At 41.4% G+C, this 21105-nt stretch overlaps 1 protein-coding gene across 4 annotated transcripts; it reads left to right on the forward strand.

Moving 5' to 3' along the window:
* Positions 1 to 7689: 7689 nt before the first annotated feature.
* LOC132767303 (procathepsin L) lies at positions 7690 to 20231 on the forward strand. Of its 4 annotated transcripts, none has more exons than XM_060762083.2 (8): positions 7690 to 7875; positions 11055 to 11191; positions 12847 to 12969; positions 13055 to 13210; positions 15818 to 16042; positions 16435 to 16603; positions 19079 to 19202; positions 19729 to 20231. In XM_060762083.2, exons 2-8 carry the CDS (start codon positions 11066 to 11068, stop codon positions 19826 to 19828), a joined length of 1023 nt encoding a protein of 340 aa, XP_060618066.2. In that variant the 5' UTR covers positions 7690 to 7875; positions 11055 to 11065; the 3' UTR covers positions 19829 to 20231. The 4 variants fall into 4 exon arrangements, with proteins under 4 accessions (XP_060618066.2, XP_060618064.2, XP_060618065.2 ...); XM_060762081.2 differs by having other exon boundaries at positions 11058 to 11191; XM_060762082.2 differs by having other exon boundaries at positions 7690 to 7823.
* Positions 20232 to 21105: the final 874 nt, after the last annotated feature.

Genomic DNA, 21105 nt, shown 5'->3' on the forward strand with positions numbered 1-21105 from the left:
TTGGTCCAGATGCATAATTGTTTGTGTTAATAGTGTACTCTGGATGTAGGTGAACTACAACTCATATAAATCCCTCCAAAGACCTCCAGTATTTTTTGTTGGTCATGGGGGTTGTGTGTGCCAAATTAGTTCCAGGTCCATCGTTGGAGGAGTTCAGAGTGCTCTTTGATTGAAGGTGAACTACACATCCTAGTACGTACAACTCCTATAAATCATGATGAATTCTCCATAAACTAATCTAGTATGTTCAGTTGCTGATCAATTCCTCTGTTTTCTATGTGCCATAGAAAAGAGTAGGAAAGTGTTAAGGGAGAGGAAGTAGGTGGGGGTCATGCAAATTTCACACCAAATGAGAGAGTAAGGAACACTGGGATGTATGTGGTAGAGGAAACACATAAAATCTAGGATGAAATTGTCTCCATATGAAAGCCTTCACTTGCATGGTGGGCAGTATGGTGTTTGTGGAGCACATTGGCAGGGCTCTTGGACATGTTCATGGTGCTCACTATAACCTGCAATGTCATTGGAGGGAGGGCCTTTGGTGTTTCCTGCGTAGCGGGAGCTATAGCTATTTGTGGAAGTGGGAGGCTGTCTGTGTAAGTGGGCACTCCTGCCACATACACATATACAGACTTCCTCTTTTACTGTGTGTATATATATATACTTTCATTCACTATGCCCATCATGTGTTGCAACGGATATACCACTGGTAAATGTGTCTGGATATACCACTGGTAAATGATCTTACTTTGGGCTTATTTTGGTGAACAAGGCTTATATGACGAGCATTCTGTAAAATCATGGTAGGGCTTATTTTTCAGTTATCGGTAGGTCTTATTTTCAGGAAACATGGTATACACACACTCACACATACAATATCAATCTCTTCCACACATATGCTTTTCTTTATAACTGCAAGTTATTGTGGTCAAGTACCCTCAAGTCAACTTTTTCCCAATAAATGAGATACCTCTGAGGCATCTATACTGATGAATGAATGCCATTTGACACTACTTCAATTGCCATGGTTCAGTGCTACTGAATCATGGGAGCTGTAGATTTAACAGGTCTGCTAAGATTAGATGGAACAATATTAAATCTACTGAGATGCCTCCTCCAATGAATTTCTCCCCTTTTGCATCTCTACAGCTCTAAAACATGAATATTTCATGAATCCATGCTTACTCTTGGAAAGGGGAGTGAACCTTTCTGCTACACCTCAACCTTCAAGTGAGCAAACTGTGGGTCCCATGATCTCTGCAATTTGCACTCCATTGTGCAGTATCACAAGCATATCGTCTTTCAAGTTCCTATCAGTGCAAGAAGAAAGGAGGCAAATCCCTATCTGTATGTTATTTCATTGTTTTAAGGCACACTACCACCGGCAGCTGAAGCCATGCTTCATGTGGGGGCACTGTTTATTTTTACCATCTGTATAACCAGCATCTATGAAAACTACGTATTAATCTTCTATATCATTTGTATCCTTAACCATGCATTTCCTCATTACAGTTTCCATTTCTTCTTTACATGTTGCATTTCCCATTATGAAACATGGAGGTTTGGAAAGTGGTGATTGCTAACTGGGCCAATAACCTCAAATGACCCCAACCACTAAGCATTGATTTGGGGTGCATCTATACTGTAGAAGGACACAGTTTGACACCACTTAAACTGCCTTGGCTCAATGCTATGGGATCTTGGGAATTCTAGGTCTTCAAGCTCTTTCGTGTTCTCTTTTGGTAACTTTGAGTCTTGAATGGCCCTGCTTTTCATGATGCACTTTTTCCAATGAAGTGCAAAAATATTTATCAGACAGCAGCAGAGTTTGATGACTTCTCAACGTGTATCATTTTAAATGCTAGATGCAACCATTCCAGTTGAATAGAAATTACTTCATGGAACATATGCTTAGGATATGCATATGTTCTATGCATACTTATTTTGACAGGGCCAACAACATTGGCACAAATCCTATGAACACTAAGTAGGTAGTTGCACTCTGGTTGGGAATGAGCTTGCTTCGGGTCTCCTCAGATTTCATATAATATTACCTGCAAGGTTCAAAAAGAAGAAAACTCAGAAACATTACTTTTTAATACTATACCTCCCAGAATCTGGCATCTACTTTTTAAGACCACACATTCCAGAATCCAGTATCCAATCCCAGCTGAGAGATTCCATACGCTGTAATATGGAAATCTTTTGGCAAAAGGATGACCTTTGAGAGCATAACTTTTTGGAAAACCAAAATCTCCAAAGCCTTTTGGAAGCATGACCTTTCTGAGATTAATTGACATTCACTACCATTTGGAAAATCATAACATTTTTGGAAAGTATGATCTTCCTGAGAAGAGCTAAAAACTCGTTTGAATCAACCTTCTTTTTAGTAGTAAATATCCACTTGAATTAATGCAAGGCAAATTAGGTTTCTCGGTTATTAGACTGATATACTTGGTTGTCTCTTTGAACTGTTAGGATCAAAAATTATGCCAATGCACAACATTTGTACAGACCTTCAGAAGTGTTATGTCAGTTGCCCAAAAACATGTACTCTCTCATAAAATATACTTGGTTTTAAATCATGGTCTCAAGAGACAAAAATTAGTAGTCTTGATTAAAAGTAACATACTGGTAGTTGGTTTACTTACAAACTTCATGTATTCAGCATACATTGCTTATCGGGTGGAAGTTTAAACTGTAAGTTCTCTAAGGCATTCAGTTGCAGTCTCTTCTCTGACATGTCTAATGTATAATCTCTTAATGCAAACTGAAACACAACCTAAACATAACACAATACAAAACTGTCTGAACACTGACTTCTACAATGGAGTCTCAGTCTGAATAATCCCAGGTCTGATCACATGGTCCGTAGTCCCTCCCACAACCTCAAACAACATAGAGTTAAGCGAAAACTGCATACCAATAAACACATATACAATATAGTAAGCTAAACAGAATAATATGCAAACAAATTACTGTACTAGTGGAGGCTTGTAGAAGGTTGCTATGGCCAACAAAATCTAACTTTTCCATCTCTGAAGAATGTGCAAATCATTAAGAAGATTTCTAAGGAATGTGTAAAAAAAGATAGAAAAGCTAATCCTAAAAAATCTTACAATGCAGTGATCTTCAATCATTTACAAACAAGCAGACATAGGATTGCAGTCAAAGTTATTTGAATCCAGAAATGTTACCTCTATTAAGATCCCCAAGTTTTCAAAATATCAATATGGTCAAAAGTTGTGATACCGAGTTGACAGTCAGAAAGTGGCTGTTAAGGACTGTGTTCTACCTGAATACCAAACACTGATTTAATGTAGCCATGTCTATCTCCATAAATTAACATATTGACCACATTTACATGATGCAGTTTATGAAAATCCATATCTGGTTTCTTTATTGACATCCGTCAACAAACTTGAATCCATGTCAATGATATCAAAACATTTTGTTGTTTTTCATTCATTCAGTCGTTTCCGACTCTTTGTGACCTCATGGACCAGCCCACGCCCGAGCTCCCTGTCACCTGTCACCGCCCCCAGCTCCTTCAAGGTCAGTCCAGTCACTTCAAGGATGCCATCCATCCATCTTGACCTTGGTCGGCCCCTCTTCCTTTTTCCTTCCATGTTCCCCAGCATAATTGCATTCTCTAAGCTTTCCTTTTTTCTCATGATGTGGCCAAGTACTTCATCTTGGCCTCTATTATCCTTCCCTCCAATGAGCAGTCGGGCTTTATTTCCTGAAGTATGGACTGGTTGGCTCTTCTGGTGGTCCAAGGCACTCTCAGAACTCAGTTATCAAAACATATTTGATAACTATAGTTCACATGCAAATAAATATTATTTTCAGATTTAGTTGGCTTTTACAGAACATGTGTCCCCCCACAACTCAAAATATGAGATTTTCTGGAATCTCCTGCAGTCTATATTAGAAGCAAACTTTCTGGCCTTCAAATAAGAGAAGTCCCCTTGCAGAAAGGAACACTTAGGGTGCATCTGTATTGTAAAGTTCATGCAGTTTGACACCACTTTAACTGCCACAATTCAATGCTATTGAATCATGGGAACTGTATGTTTACAAGGTCCTCGGACTTTCCTGCCAATGAGTTCTGGTGTTCCACCAAACTACAGCTCCCAGAATTCCACAACATTGAGCCATAGCAGTTAAAGTGGTGCCAAACTGCATTAATTCTACAGTGTAGACACATCTCTAGCAACCTTAATGGCTTAAGCACACATATGGCTATCTAAAAGGACATTTTATCAAGTTAGCAAATCCTAGTTTTTAAATGAGGAGCATTCCTCTGGAAACGTACACAAAAAATTCCATATGAAAGGACCTTGCCTTCTCAGCTCAAAAATGTGACAACCACGAGAGCCTGAAATCAGAGTTCAAACGGTATCAGCCTCTTCCTAAACCATTCTGATTACCTATCAAGTCACCATGGTATTCTTTAACTTTTGTTTTGGAAATGTTGTTTGTGAACTATTGAGGTTTACAAGCTGACGATTCAATCATCTAAAAAGCAAGCCGAAACCTTCCTTCAAGGATCATGTGATTTCCCACCAAGAATGGGCTGAACACAGAAGTTAGTGAAGAAGTACTAGTACTAATTTTCTATATATATATTTGCAGCCTAAAATCCTAATTTGGACAGATGTTCATGAAATAAATAGCTTCTTGACTGCTTTAAGCTAAAGGTAAAAGTTTCCCCTTGACATTAAGTCTAGTTGTGTCTGACTCGGGGAAGTGCTCATCTCCATTTCTAAGCCGAAGAGCTGGCGTTGTCCATAGACACCTCCAAGTTCATGGGGCCAGCTTGACTGCAGTACCCATTGATCTACTCACATTTGCATGTTTTTGAACTTCTAGATTGACAGTAGCTGGGACTAACAGTGAAAGCTCACTTCACTCCCCAGATTCGAACCATCAACCTTTTGGTCAGCAAGTTCAGCAGCTCAGCAGTTTAACCCGCTGTACCGGGGGCTCCTAACTGCTTTACCTTTTTTTGCATGATATTTCAGACAGCAAAGTAACTTCATACTTCAACTGATCTTACTGTACTTGGAGAAAGCTAAATGGAACAAGAAGCAAAAGAGAACTATAGAAGATGAAACTAAAGACATAATAGAAACAACAACACTGTATAACAAAATTTTCTGTACCTGGTTTGAAAGTGTTATTTTCTGTTTAATTGTGCGGCACTTAATTTGGCAATAGTTGTTACACTCCAGAAACTTGGTTTTTGTGGCTGCCACAAACTATGTTGAATTGGCTAGGAACACAGTGAGATACTAATTAAAAAATATAGCAAAATGTGCTGCAGGATGTGCCACAAAAACAAAGTTTTGGTAGTTTAATAAACTTTTTCCTTGTTTTGATGATAGACTCAAATAACATTTAAAACCCAGGAACAAAAATTGTGTAACGTAGTGTTATCTACCAGGTATAATACTCATAGATGGGGGCAATGTGCAGGAATAATTACAGTAGAATACACTATAATATTTGGATAAAATATGGAAACAATAGGAACATATATTGTTGAAGGCTTTCATGGCCAGAATAACCGGGTTGTTGTAGGTTTTTTGGGCTGTATGGCCATGTTCTAGAAGCATTCCCTCCTGATGTTTCACCTCACAACCTCTGAGGATGCCTGTCATAGATGCAGGTGAAACATCAGGAGAGAATGCTACTAGAACATGGCCATACAGCCCAAAAAACCTACAACAACTCAATAGGAACATATTATGTATAACACTCTATATCTAGAAATCATGAAAACTCCACTAGATGCATGTTACTAAAATCCTATTAATGGAATAGGAAAGTTAATCACTTCCAAGCTAAATCCCATTGCACTGTTCTGGTTCAAGCATGGCTACTTGATACTGGTTAAACATATGTAAAAGTGCATCTGATTGCTTTATAATCTAAAACAATGATAAGATTGGTGTTCATCTAGAAGAAGATAGTTACCACCAAATTTAAAGAATTTTTAAGAACTTTTGTGATTGAAGAGCAAGTAGTAAGTACCATTCATTGATTTTATTAAGAGAGAGGAAAATGTAGTCCAAAAAGGTATCTTTTTTTATGGAAGTCAAACCGAGCTAAGATTTTGATAATGATGATGATTAATACAAGATTCTCCACTTAGATTCCTGACTCCCAGGTTGAGAAATGCTGGTCTAGATGCAGAGAAGTCATGCTATCCCTCTATTCTGCCTTGGACGGACCACACCTGGAATCACACTGTGTCCAATTCTGGGCACCGCAATTGAAGGGAGATGTAGACAAGCTGGAATGTGTCCAGAGGACAGCGACCAAAATTATCATGGGTCTGCAGAATAAGCCCTATGAGGAGTGGCTTAAAGAGCTAGGTCTGTTCAGCCTGCAGAAGAGAAGACTGCGAGGATACATGATGATGGTCATATATATAAATATGTGAAGGGAAGTCATAGGGAGGAGGGAGCAGGCTTGTCTTCTGCTGCCCTTGGATGCAAAACAATGGCTTCAAACTACAGGAAAGGAGATTCCATCTGAATATGAGGAAGAACTGTGGGAGCTGTTCAGCAGTGGAACTCTCTGCCCCGGAGTGTGGTGGAGGCTCCTTCTTTGGAGGCTTTTAAGCAAAGGCTGGATGGCCATCTGTCAGGAGTGCTTTTAAGGTGATTTTCATGTTTCTTGGCAAGGGGATTGGATGGCCCATGAGGTCTCTTCCAACGCTAGAATTCTATGATTCTAATACTCAAGTCTCAATTAGATCTATGGGTGCATTTACACATATAATAATAAAATAATAAAACTTTATTTATATACCGCTCTATCTCCCCAAGAGGGACTCAGGGTGGTTTCCAAGTAACATCACTGAAACATACAAAGTTTGTTTTTGGTTTTTTTTGGTCGTGTCAGGAGCAACTTGAGAAACTGCAAGTTGCTTCTGGTATGAGATAATTGGCTGTCTGCAAGAACGTTGCCCAGGGGACGCCCGGATGATTTGATGTTTTTATCATCCTTGTGGGAGGCTTCTCTCATGTCCCCGCATGAGGAGCTGGAGTTGATAGAGGGAGCTCATCCGCCTCTCCCCGGATTCGAACCTACCGGCTGTTAGGAATTGTGGGAGTTGGAGTCCAAAACACCTGGAGGGCCAGAGTTTGCCCATGCCTGGTGTAGATGAATCATTGTAAAACTATAACTCCCAGGATCCCATAACATTAAGCCATGCCATGCCAGTTAAAGTGGCATCAATCTGCATTCACTCTACATAGAATGATTCACCCTTTGGGACACTAAAATATCCCCCAATCCTATTTTAAGCAACTTTTCCATGTTTTTTAAAAAGTAACTTTTCCAAGGTTCCAAAAAAGTAACTTTTCCAAACAATTCCTGAGTATATAGCTGTGATTCAGTGGTGAGAAGGCTTCGTTGTGAAAGAGGCCATTTCCGCCTTGATTGCTGACATTTGGGATTTTGGCTTTTTTCTCCCCCCTCCCTCCCCCTCCCCTTCCAGATGGGTTTGTTTTCGTCTCCGGCGTCCTTGGCCCGAGCAGCCCCTTGCCTGGCTCCCAATCAACAAAACAGGCTCCCCCCCGCATCACGGGATCGCCCCTCGGCAACTTTGGCAGGATTAACCACTCGGCCCCGCCCCACGGCGCGTTCTAGCCAATCAGAACGCGCGCCGGCGGGAAGGAGGCGGGGCAAGCAACTTGGGCCTGGAGAGGTTTAAGAGCGAAGCCCCCCGTCCGAAAACAGCCGCAAGAAGGAAGCCAGCGGAACGAAGGCTGGGGAAGGAAGCGCCGCGTTTCCCTCCTACCCACCAGGTGTGTCCTTAAGGCAGCGTCTCGTCTTGGAAGCTAAGCAGGGCCTCCCCGGGTGAGTCTTTGGGTGGGAGGCCGACGGCAGTGCTTGCATTATAGGCTCCGTTTCGGAGCCTATAATGCCTAGGGGAAAAATCATGGTGAAAATAGACTTCTTCTTCCCTCCTAAGATATTGTTATTTTTAAAGGTCATGGCTGCCTCTGTAAGGGTTAAGGATTAGGCCCCCGTCTCACTTTGGAAGCTAAGCAGGGTCTGCGCTGGTGATTCCGTGGATGGGAGGCCGACAAGGAATTGTAGGCTGTATTTCAGAAGAAGGAACTGATTTATTAGAAAAAAGAGATTGGTGGTTGTTTCCTCTCCTGGGCCGGCTTTCCCTTCCTTGCGGTCTGGGGTTTCCCCTCTTGTTTCCCCTTGGAGGAGGCCTTGGATCCTCGCCCAGACAAGGAAGGAATGGCTAGGCTCCTTCCCTCTCTCCCTTCCTCCCTCCCATCAACAGCCAGGAGGGCTTGTGGCTTGTTGACATTCAGGAGCCTGGAGAGAGTGTTTGTTTGTGTGTGTGTGTGTGTTTTCCTTCTCCCCCTTTCCCACCTCCTCCTCCTCCTCCTTTTTCACCCGTGTGTCATGTGAATCGGGACTCACGTGTCTATGGGCTGGAGGTGGGTCACGTGCCTCCCCCCTTCCTTTCCTTGGAATGGCTCCCCAGACCTCTCCGCCCCATGTTTTGTATGGAAGCAGGAAGGAAGGGAGGAAGGAAGGGATTCCTGGAAAATGGCTGATGAGTCAGGCAGGAGGAGGAGGGTGATGAACATCATCATCCTCGTCCGGGAGGCTGTGAAAGGGGCTGGGAAGGCAAAGTTGAACATGGATGTTTTCCTCTTTCTCTCCTCTCTCTCTTGCTTTCCCATCTTTATCTTTCTCTCCTTTCTTTCTTCCTTCCTTCCTTCCTTCCCTTCTTCTCTCTTCCTTTTTTCTTCCCACCTCTCGCCTTCTCCTCTTCCTCTTTCCTTTTTTTCTTTCCCTCTTTCCTTTCTCTCTTCCACCTCTCCTCTCTCTTAACCTTCCCTTTATCATTCTCTCCTCTTCCTCTCTTTTCTTTCTTTCCCTCTTCCCATCTTCCCTCTTTTTCCTTCTTCTTTCCTTCCCATCTCTCCTCTCTCTTACCCTTCCCTTCTTTATCAATCTCTCCTTCATTCTCATCTTCCCCTCTCTCTTGCCTTTCCTTTCTTTCCTTCCTTCCTTCCTTCCTTCCTTCCTTCCTTCCTTCCTTCCTTCCTCTCTCCTCTTCCTCTTTTCCTTCTTTTCCTCTTCTCATTTTCCCTCTTTTTCCCTTCCTCTCTCCTTCCCTCCCCTCTCTCCTGCCCTTCCCTTCTTTACCCCCTTCTTTCCCCACTTCCCCCACCCTTTCTCCTTCTATTTTCTTCCCACCATTCTCTTCTTCCCTCTTGGCTTCTTCAACTCCCATTCCCTTCTTTCCCCCTCTTTTTCCTTTCCCTCTTTCTTTTTTTCTTCCTCTCTCTTGCCTTCCTTTCTTTGCCCTTTTCTCTTTTCCTTTCTTTCTTCCACCTCTCTTTTTCCTTCTTCTCTTACCTTCCCCTCTTTCTCCTCTGTATTCTTCTCACCTCTTTCTCCTTCTCTTCTTCCTCTCTCTCTCTCTCTCTCTCTCTTTCCTTCCTTTCTCTTTATCTTTCTCTCATTCCTTCCCTTCTTCCCCATCTCTTGCCCTCTCCTTCCTTTCCATCCTCTCTTTTCTTCCCTTCTTCCTCCCTCTCTGTTCATTTCTTTATCTTTCTCCCCTCTTTTCTTCCCACCCATCTCTTCTTCCCCTCTTCTTCTATCTTGATTTCTTTATCTTTCCTTCCCTTTCTCTCTTTCCTTCCTTCCTATATCTTTCCCTCTGTCTTTCCCTTCTTCCTCCTTCTCTTTTTTCTTTCTCCCTTCCTCTCTTCTATCACCCTTCTCACAACTTTAGGGTGAAGCAGATTCCCCCTCCCCCTTTTTTTCAGCTGAGTTGTGTAAATAAACATGGTCATAGTTATTTGCAAAACAAGAGTTTAGGTTTCCACAGGTGGATTTACACCAGGTGAGGGAAAACTTTGGCCCTCCCTGCTGTTAGGAATTGTGGGAGTTGAAGTCCAAAACACCTGCAGGGAGGGCCAAAGTTTGCCCATTCTTGAAGTATTTCAATATGCTGAAATTTTGCCAGAAAGCATAGATAACCTGTGGAAGTTATACATTACTTTTTTCAAATAACCAGATTTAGCCTTTTGGAAAAATATTAATAGAACAGGCAAACAAGTTCCTCAGAATGACACGTCGGAGCTTTTAATGCTTCCCTGCACAAATGGCCAATTGCTCTAATCCTTCCTCTAGTTTTTAATCATAACTTTGGTGACATGTTCAGAAAGGCGGTGAAAATATCTGAAAGGATTCTTTAGCTGCCAAAATGACCTCACATTCTTACTCTTAAAGCATAAGAAGCAGAAGAATTCCATCTTTACCTTGAGAAATTTTCAAATTAGCATATCAAATATAGTATTTGCACCATACCCACTTTTCATGTGTATCTGTGCATTCCTTTTTTATGGTTGCAAGGGCCCTTCCAGACAGGTTTTCTGCATTAAACAGGATTATATGAGCCTCCACTGCCAGATAATCTGGGATAAACAGAAAACCTGGGATCAGATCCTGGGGCCGCTTCAATGAAGTTGTATAAAATCCACATTGGACTGGATTATATGGCAGTGTGGACTCATAATCCACTTCAAAGCAGATATTGTGGATTATCTGCCTTAATATTCTGGGTTGTATGGCTGTGTGGAAGGACTCTGGAATATAGGGCCTTTCTGGAAGGGACCCCAGTCTATACATGCTGAGGGTGCATCTACACTGGCGAATTAATGCAGTTTGACACCACTTGAACCGCCATGGCTCCATGCTATGGAATTGTAGGATTCCAGAGCCTTGAACCTTGGCAGTTCAAATTGTGTCACTGCATTAATTCTCTAGTGTCGATGCACCCGAGGAGTTATTATGACATTTTAGGGGGAAAAAACATAAGGGACGAACTGTACTTTTCCTTGTAGCAAATGGTCTTCATTGCTCCACTTGTAGCCTTTCGGCAGCAGTAATGTATTCCCCTCATCCTGGAAAGTTACTTATTTCTGTACTGTAACTTTATCCATGTCACATTGGAAGCAAAGGAAATCTAAACGAACCAGATTTTCTCCTCCCAGCAGATTTCACAATGAAGGTCTATCTATGCGCATTGGCCCTCTTTTTGGAGGCATGCTTTGCTGCTCCCAGCCTAGACTCTGCCCTGGACGATCACTGGCTGGCATGGAAGACGTGGCATAGCAAGAAGTACCACCAGGTAATGACCACCACATGCGCTTGGCTGTCAAAATGCAATTTGAAATTAAGTGGTTATGAATATCTTATGAATGACACATTACAGCCGTGGTAGCACAGTGGTTAAAACTGCTAGCTGCAGGAAAAGCTGCTGACCACAGTTTGAAGCCACGAGTCGGGGTGAATCCCTGAATGTCACCCCTAGCTTCTGCCTATCTAGCAGTTCGAAAGCATGCAATGCTAGTAGATCAATAGGTACTGCTTCGGTGGGAAGGTAAAAGGGCGCCCCATGCAGACATACCGGCAAAAAGATCAGAGATGTCTTCCTCAGCATGGAAAATGGAACAAGAGCAGCTCCCAATGGCTGGAGTTGAGCATTGCCTCCAGACACTGGAGATGAAAAAGGGGGAGACTTTTGCTTTATCTGTGTATTGTATGTCATTGTTCGTTGTGTGCCTTATATGTGTACTGTAATCCGCTCCAAGTCCCTTCTGAGAGATCAATAATGATCCCATAGCACTTTGTCCTCCAAAGCACTTTACATTTTCTAAGTCTGCTGGTATGCCCTTTCACAAACACCAGTATCATCTTCTGTTCATTTTCCCAGCATATTTCCAATTTTAACTTTACATTTGGCCTCCCCTCTGCTTTTGTGTGTTGTTTTATTGATAATGTTGTTTCTCTTGTCTATGTTTTTTAATTGCTTGTATTGTTGTGTTTGGGCTCGACCTCATGTAAGCCGCACCGAGTCCCTTGGGAGATGGTAGCGAGGTACAAATGAAGTTAATAATAAAAAATTATAATCAATAAAGTGTATCATTATTACATAGGAAGAATTGTATGGCATGATCTGCTACAGCGCAGACAATCCAGATATTTGGGTTACAGTTCCCAGTCAATGTTAGGCGCTAGATCAGACAACTAGATGGCCTTTGCGCCACATTTAGCTTGTTGGGTATGGGAACTGTAGTCCACAACTCCTGGTGGGTACTGGGGGTGTATCTACACTGTAGAATTAATACAGTTTGACGCTACCTAGTTCGGTGCTATGTTTACAATATCTTCGGCCTCTCTGCCAAAAAGTGCTAGTGGAGCATATGACCAACCTTCAACTACCATCATTGAGACATGGCTGTTAACCTTCAACCTTCAACTTCCGTATCATTGAGACATGGCTGTTAAAGTGATATCAAGCTGTGTTAATTTTACAGTGAAGATGCGCTGTGAGCGGCTTCCTTGTGTTCTAGGTTATCTTATATTTACTAGGATGTTAATACAAAAAAATATTTTTTTCAGTTTTGACAACATTATTTGCTGCTTATGTATCCTTTCCCATCCTTGGAACCAAACAATTCACCCAGTAGAATGTGGCTTTATAGTTTTAGCAATTTATGTTCAATTCAGAATCCTTGTACTTTATTTGAGTTGGGGGAGTACGTATAGTTTTTGTGATTGCTTGGCTTAGCCCAAGCATGGGCAAACTTTGGCCCTCCAGGTGTTTTGGACTTCAACTCCCACAATTCCTAACAGCCTACTGGCTGTTGGGAATTGTGGGAGTTGAAGTCCAAAACAGCCAGAGGGCCAAAGGTTGCTCATGCCTCATTTAACCAGTAGTTCTGAGCGCCTGGAGGATGTTGGAGACTAAACCTTAACTTCCTCTTCTCTGTGTTCATTCAGCAAGAGGAAGGCTGGAGGAGGATGATTTGGGAGAAGAATCTGAAGATGATTCAGTTGCACAACCTGGACCACAGCCTGGGCAAGCATAGCTACAGACTGGGGATGAATCACTTTGGGGACATGGTGCGTATCAACAGCAAACTTGCCCGGCTGCTTCTCTGAGTAATTGCCCGGATACCATGCTGATGTATTTCCTCTTCTCTTCCAGACAAATGAAGAGTTCAGGCAAGTGATGAATGGCTTTAAACACTCCAAAACAGAGAAAAAATACAGAGGATCCGAGTTTCTGGAACCCAATTATTTGTCAGTTCCCAAGTCTATTGACTGGAGGGAAAAGGGCTACGTTACTCCCGTAAAAGATCAGGTATGCCCCTAGGTTCCTTTATTTGGCTTAGTTGTGTGCAAGCTTGGACGGATATTTAAGTAATAGGTTAAATGCAAAATTCAGCCCTGCCTCTCCAGTGCTTGATTCATATAGCACCGACAGAATCTGATAATCTGTCATCATGTAATTCTCTAACTGGGATTTCATCAGCCTCATTGACTTTTATTTTACCTTATTAATAGAAGAGAGTTCAAATACTGGGTTGCTGTGAGTTTTCTGGGCTGTATGGCCATGTTCCAGAAGCATTCTCCCCTGACGTTTCACCTATAACCATGGTAGGCATCCTCAGAGCTTGTGAGGATGCCTGCCATAGATGTGGGTGAACCGTCAGGAGAGAATGCTTCGGGAACATGGCCATTCAGCCTGGAAAACTCACAGCAACCCAGTGATTCTGGCCATGAAATCTTTCCACAAACTGTTTCTTCATTGGACTGCAAATTCCAGAATGGCCAGTGGTGAGGGGGTTCTGAAATTGTATTTCAAAGGTTGTTTTTCCTGAGCTCTGAGCATTTGTAATTTTCCTCCTTCGGCTGTTCAGTTGATGATGAACAATTGTCTTTCCTTCCTCTGTGATCTTGTTCATGCCAGGAAATGGAGGTTGGGCAGAGTGCTGCGAATGCTAAACTTTCAAGTTAACTTGCTAGCCTTGCATATTTGTGGTGTTGTTGAAACCAATGGCTGTCTCTGCCTAAAGAGTTTAGAGTCAGAATTAAAACAATCATATCTAGAATCAGGGAAGAGAACATGGCCGTAGAGAGAACAAGACATGTTTTAGATTACAACTTCCATAACCCTTTATGAAACGATTTTTATTGATCAACCAATTGGCCTTATCAAAACACACAATATAAACACAACGTACAATATATATCTAATCCAAGTAAAAATATAAATATATGAATACAGAGGGAAAAATGGGGATGGCCGACTTGTAACCAAATATACGTTAATCATAAGTATATACATCAAATGTTCTCATCCCCCTTACACCAAATACCTATGTGATTAATATACTCTAATCTCCTTTTAGATGCTTTATACAGATAAAGGGCAACATTTGTTGTCAAAACAGGGTTATAACCAGCTAGTAAAAATGTGCTTTTGGTCGCTGTATCCCAGGGCCCTTCCACACAGTCCTGTATCTTAGAACATCAAGGCAGAAAATCCCACATTTTCTGAGTGTGGACTCAGAAAACCCAGTTCAAAGCAGATACTGTGGGATTTTCTGCCTTGATATCCTGAGATACAGGGCTGTGTGGAAGGGCCCCCAGCTCCTTTTATTACAAACTGGTAAAGGTTTTTGCCTGACATTAAGTCCAGTTGTGTCCAAATCTGGTGATTGGTGCTCATCTCTTTCTAAGCCAAAGAGTCAGTGTTGTCTGTAGACCCCTCCAAGGTCACGTGGCTGGCATGACTGCATGGAGCACCGTTAACCTTCCTGCCGGAGTGGTACCTATTGATTTACTCACATTTGCATGTGAGGCTCCTGCTGTTAGCTGGGGCTAACAGCGGGAGCTCACCCCACTCCCCGGATTTGAACCAGTGACCTTTTTTACAAATAAAAGGCCACAAATGTTGTTTCCTTTCCTTTTCGTACAAGCAGCAGTTATGTAATATTTGATTCGGCTTCAGGGGCTCCACAGATAGAGTCTCTTGTCAGGTGAGATGTGATTGAATCTACTGTGTCTCTCCATTGACTCCATTTGTTCAAATCTGGCCCTTGTAAAAGAGATGGTTAAGTGGCTCGGCATATCAACTTTCAAGAAAAGTGCCTGAGGAAAATGTTGTTGAAAAAGGCCAAACCACTTCAAGGAGCCTGTGTTTGACAAAGTGGCTCTATCTTTCTGCGTTTCGATATTTAAAATCCATTGAGTTACTATCCTTTTCTCAATGTCCCTATTATGACCTAAGGAAGATATTTCTAATCCACATGTGCAGAGGAATCTTATTAATTGATCTAACCAGGAAGTTTGGATTTGGCCATTAGTTTCTTCTTCCAAGCATAATTTTGGGAGTCTACCATTTTCCAATTTTTTTATTATTGATCAATAATTGAAGATGCTGATTTTGGCGAGTCCTTCAGTGGACTATATTTCTAATTCTGCTCAGATTGCAGCAGCTGTATGTCTGCCCCCAGCAACTTGTCTTAGGAATTTTTATGGGATTTGCCTAAAGAGTTTACAGTCAGAATTAAAACAATCATATCTAGAATCAGAGAAGAGAACATGGCTGTACAGAGAACAAGACATGTTTTAGATTACAACTCCCATAACTCTTTACCATTTGCCAAGCTGGATGCGGCCAATGGCAGTTGCAATGCAAGACAGTAAGTCAAAGTTTCCTTCCTGAAGCAGTGGAGAACCACTGTTAGACTGGCAAAATCAGGTGTCATAAGAAGCTATTTTATGGGAATGCAAACTGAGGTGGAAAAAAAAATGCAAAATTGGGCTTTGTGCTGTGCTGATTGGAGGATTCTGTAGCCCAGTTTTCCCAGTTTTGGATGCGCAAGTGGGGCACAACATAACAGGGCCTTCTCCTATTGCTGAACTTGGGTATAAACAAATGTGTTTCTCCATTTGTCCTTAGGGTCAGTGTGGCTCTTGCTGGGCATTCAGTACAACTGGATCCCTTGAAGGGCAACACTTCCGCAAAACCGGCAAGCTGGTCTCCTTGAGTGAACAAAACCTTGTGGATTGCTCTCGGCCTGAAGGAAACCAGGGCTGCAATGGGGGTCTTATGGACCAGGCTTTCCAGTATATAGAGGACAACGGTGGCATTGATTCTGAGGACTCCTACCCATACATTGCAAAGGTAGGGTGTTTTCCTCTTCAGCCAGTGATTTATTTATAAGATCTCACAAATCAACCAAGGCATTCGGAAAGCCAAATAAGGAATAAATAAGCAGGAGATCTCTAAACATCTCTATGATTGTCATTGGGTGTGTGAGATCCTTGGCTGCCAGCATACTCATTCCAGCAGATTAAAATGGTGAACTCCCTTCTTTCTTTTTCCCGGGTGGCTGGAATGCATTTGAAAAGCTTGCAGAATTATAATGCTTTGTTTCAGATCACATTTGCTCAGTAATTTTAGTCTCTGCTGCATAATAGTTTATGTATATTCGTTTCTTTTAAAACTGGAACACCAGCTAACTAATTCCTGCATGTTGAAGTTTCAAGTCTCAGCCAATGTGTTTGCCTTTTAAGGATGACGAAGATTGCCTCTACAAGTCTGAATTCAATGCTGCTAACGACACTGGGTTTGTGGATGTCCCACAAGGACACGAGCGGGCCCTGATGAAGGACGTGGCTGCAGTGGGACCGGTTTCTGTCGCTATTGATGCAAGTCACTCCACTTTCCAGTTCTATGAATCAGGTGAGATGCTGTTTGCAAATGTGAAAAAAATCCCTTGTTATAGACTTTGCCGAAGAGGGAAACTGTGCTTTCTAGGCTTGTGTTCCATTTTCCTATCATTTCCAAAGGCTAGCTAATCATGGTGAAATACTACATTCCACCATATTTGGAGGACACGGTTGGGGAAAGCTAATATAGGATGTATTGTGCAGTTTGTCAAAGGAAGCTAATGAACAGAACTGGATATGATATTGTTGGAAGTAGTATAGGCACTTCAGCTCACTATGAAGCGTGCTTTTGTCTTATAAACATGAGTAGCAGTTCATGGGTACGTGGTGTAATGCGTCTTGTGCATGAACAGTGATATTTGAAACTGCCTCCTACAATTTGGAAGTTTGCCTAGATCTTTCCTCCATTTTCCAAACACCTTTACTCCCTTAATAATTGGTAAATTTTGAAACAGAAACAACATTTTGGGTAATACCATCATTTTTATCACTGCTATTCTCACCTTGAAGTCAAGGTGAAGTTGGGATCTGGTCAAATTCATTTGGAAAGGCAAAAAAGCTGGAATTGCCTACAGGAACCTTATCGATGGGACAGAAGGGGCCTGGCATTGCCTCATCTCAGATACTACTGTGAAGCCACAAATTTTAGCTGACTAAAGGATTGGATTAAACTGGACAATAAGGAGTTGCCCAGTGGCAGCAGGATTACTGACCGACAGGTCAGTGGTTCAAATCTGGGGAGAGTGGGTTGAGTTCCCTCTTTCAGCTCCAGCTCCATTCGGGGACATGAGAGAAACCTCCCACAAGGATGGTAAAAAAAAATCAAACATCCAGGCGTCCACTGGGCAACGTCCTTGCAGGCGACCAATTCTCTCACACCAGAAGCGATTTGCAGTTTCTCAAGTTGCTCCTGACATTTAAAAAGGAGGGGAAAGGAGTTGCTTAATTTAGAGGGCCATAATTTGATAAACGGGTGGCATGCCTATCTATGGGATGAAAAGGATAGAGTGAATAAAGAATATAATGGACATATGATAAGAGCCAGCCTTTTAGCAACGTGGAAAAGGTACAAGAAGGGGATAGAGCAAAAAAAAAACAAACCACTGGAAGCAGTCCATAGACTGGCTACACAAACTGAATTTGGCACGTACAAGGATTATTTGTTCAAAGAGAAAGTGCAATGGACGCTTAAAGGTAGAGAAGAATCTGGGTTAAAAGACTGGTTCAGCTTCTTCGTACTACATGACAGATTTAGGAAGGACGCGAAGGTAGGATTTGCCTCTAAAAATTGGAGTTAGAATGTATCCTTGAGAAGTGCTACCAAGGCCTAATCTCCAAGCTCTATCAATATATTTTAGAATACAATTTAGTAGACAATCGGATAAAAACTGTTATGATAACGTGGGCCAAAGATTTAGGCAGAAATATTGATTTGGAAGATTGGGAACATCTTTGGAAAAGAGGGTTTAAATTGTCAGTGGCCCGCTCAATTAGAAAAAAAATCTGTTTTATAGAACTTACATAACTCCAGAGTTATTGTCCAAAAGAGAGAAAACAGGAAATCTAAGAAGGTGAAGAGATCTTTTTTCCATATATGGTGGACTTGTAATATAGTTTGGGAATTCTGGAAAAAAAGTGGTGAAAGAAAAAAACAATGTAATTAACAAAAAGGTCAAGAAAAACCCAGAAATGTGCTTATTAGGACTGTTTAGAACAGTGGTTCTCAACCTGTGGGTCCCCAGATGTTTTGGACTTCAACTCCCAGAAATCCTAACAGCTGGTAAACTGGCTGGGATTTCTGGGTGTTGTAGGCAAAAACACCTAGGAACCTACAGGTTGTGAACCCCACTGATTTAGAAGGTGTATTAGCAGAGGAGATGAAGAAATTTGTCAATATTGCTTTGTTACTATGAGACTAATAATAGCCAAAAAATAGAAGGAGAAAAAGAGTTAACTATTAAAGATTGGAGAGATACATTTGTAGATTATATCCAAATGGCCAAGCTAACAAAGAGCAGCAGAGGAGGAAATAATGAAGAATTTGCCAAAAAAAAAAAAAAAAGGAGGCTGACACTTGGGTATCTGGAAAAGAAGACAAAGATAGATTTGAAGATCGCCATAAAGGGGATTTAGTGAAAGAAGACATATGTGTAGTTACTGGTTAGTTATGTGATCCATATTGAGGAATGTCGGAGGGTCACGGGGGTTGGGTTCATGGGTGTGGGATTAGAGGGATAAGAAATGTTAAGGCATAATAACTGTAAAGCTAAATTTGATTTTTCACAGGTTAACGAGTGCTGACTATATGCCAGATTTGTAAATGTGCTTGCTCTTTTATATATCTTTATTTGGGAGGGTTGTTTTTTTTTTTTGTCTGCTTTGTTTCTTGTGTACACTATAAAACAATAAAATATTAACAATACAATTTGGGAGTTTGCTTAAAAGTTTAGACTTTATCTGGAATGTAATTGTCCTCTTCTACTTCTAGGAATTTACTTTGACCCAGATTGCAGCAGCGAAGAATTGGACCACGGTGTTCTTGTTGTTGGTTACGGCTTTGAGGGAACAGATGACGATAACAACAAGAAGAAGTACTGGATTGTCAAAAACAGGTATGTGTGAGGAGGCCTTTTGTGTTGTGAAACTCTACCCAGTGGGTTTTATTGCATGTACGCTGAAACTTGTAAATCGTGGCATTTTGTCCTTCAATGGGCAGTTTCTATAAGACACTTCTGTAAGCCACTTGGCTGTTTCACACAGCCGTCCAAATTTTTATGGTTCTGAGACTGCATTAAATATTTTATATCCAACTTTTTGCCAAGATAGGCTGCCTTGTAACTCTAAATATATACAGAGGTATAATTGAGGAGAGGCATTTGAGTGATAACCAGAGGCCAGAAGGAACTGCAGATAGACTGTACTGCTGGCTGATGATAAAGGCTTCAGTCTTTTTGTGCTGAACAGACAGTAATATGGTCTCCTGCCTCACAATGTAATAAACACAATATAAAAATAATAGGGTGGGAGGAGAGGTGAACATTGTACAGTAAGAGGGGTCCCAAAGTACAGGTTTGATATATTAAACTATTTGTTTGCCCTAGGGGAGACTCTTCATTGCTATATTGTTTTCTCTTTCAGCTGGAGTGAGAAGTGGGGAGACAAAGGTTATATCCTCATGGCTAAAGACAGGGACAACCACTGTGGTATAGCTACAGCTGCCAGTTATCCTCTAGTATAACTCCTTTAAGGAAATATATTGCTGGTATTGCCATCTTCAGCTTGAGAAGATGAACACTGGAATAAGCTCTCCAGATCGTTGGGTCTCTCTAGACACTTTCTGAGGCCACCAAAGTATTGCAGCACCAGAAAGGACTTTAAACTGACATGCACCTGTTTCTTCCAAGATTTCGAGTTGTGGTTTTTTTATTTACCTTGAGCCTCTGTGATGTTTACTTGATGGCGGTATGTGCCCTCTTTTTTAAACTTGATGTAAATGTTGCTTATGTACACAAGCTTGTAATATTGATAGCTAGCATTCTGGCTAAATCATAGTTTCTTTTTTTTAAAATGTTGATTTTTTTAAAACAATGGCTTGCAGAAGAGTTACAGCTTTTCAAATAAACACTGAACATTTCAACTTAGCCAGATGAGTTGTGCCTCTTTTGTGTGACAGACTTGTCTTCTGTTATCTAATCTTTTTGTTTCAATGTACATTTTGTTCCTGAGGTGCCGAGAATAGTTCTCAGCAAGTGGAAAGTCTAGACTGGCATTTCCAAAAGAGGGTTCCTCTGCTTTTAATGTACAAAACAGTCATTTCAGAGAGTAGAGCTACTTTGTTATGTGCTTTTAAGTTGTGTCTGGCTTAGATTTGCCTTTGAGTGCAGTTTTCTTTGGCAAGGTTTGTTTACAGGGGCTTTGCCTTTGCTTTTCTCAGAGGCCTAGAAAATGTGATTTACTGAATGATGATTTGGTATCTGCACTGATCATTTTAATGCAGTTAGAACAGTGGTTCCCAACTGGTGGTCTGTAAGAACTAAAATTTGATCTGTGGCCTCACCGTTACTACACGATTGCAACAAGAGTGACTGGTCTCAAGAAACCCTCTTATAGTGCTGAGGCTTATTAAATATGGTTTCCTGTGGGCAAGCAGATGATGACTACTGGATGACATATAGTCTGTATCAGAAAACAGAGCTGATGTGGTCTGTCCAATGCAATTTTCTGAATTAGCACAAAATCTAATCAAACAAAATCTAAAATTGACCAAAAACTGGTTTGTAACCCTTTTGATATTAATGTTGGAGAGTGTGGTTTGGTCAAGTGGTCCCTGGTCAAACCACTGAGTTAGAAGATAGCTCTAAACTGTGACATCCAGACAACAAACTTCCACAAAAGTCTGCGAAAGAATGTTCTTAATTAGCACCAGTGCTTTGTAGTTTATGTAATCACCACCTCAATCTGGTTCCAAGATTTCCTATGCACAGCAAAACCACTTTGTTCAATGCTGGTTTGAAA

Source organism: Anolis sagrei, chromosome 2 (assembly GCF_037176765.1).
Source record: "Anolis sagrei isolate rAnoSag1 chromosome 2, rAnoSag1.mat, whole genome shotgun sequence".
Lineage (NCBI taxonomy): Eukaryota > Metazoa > Chordata > Lepidosauria > Squamata > Dactyloidae > Anolis > Anolis sagrei.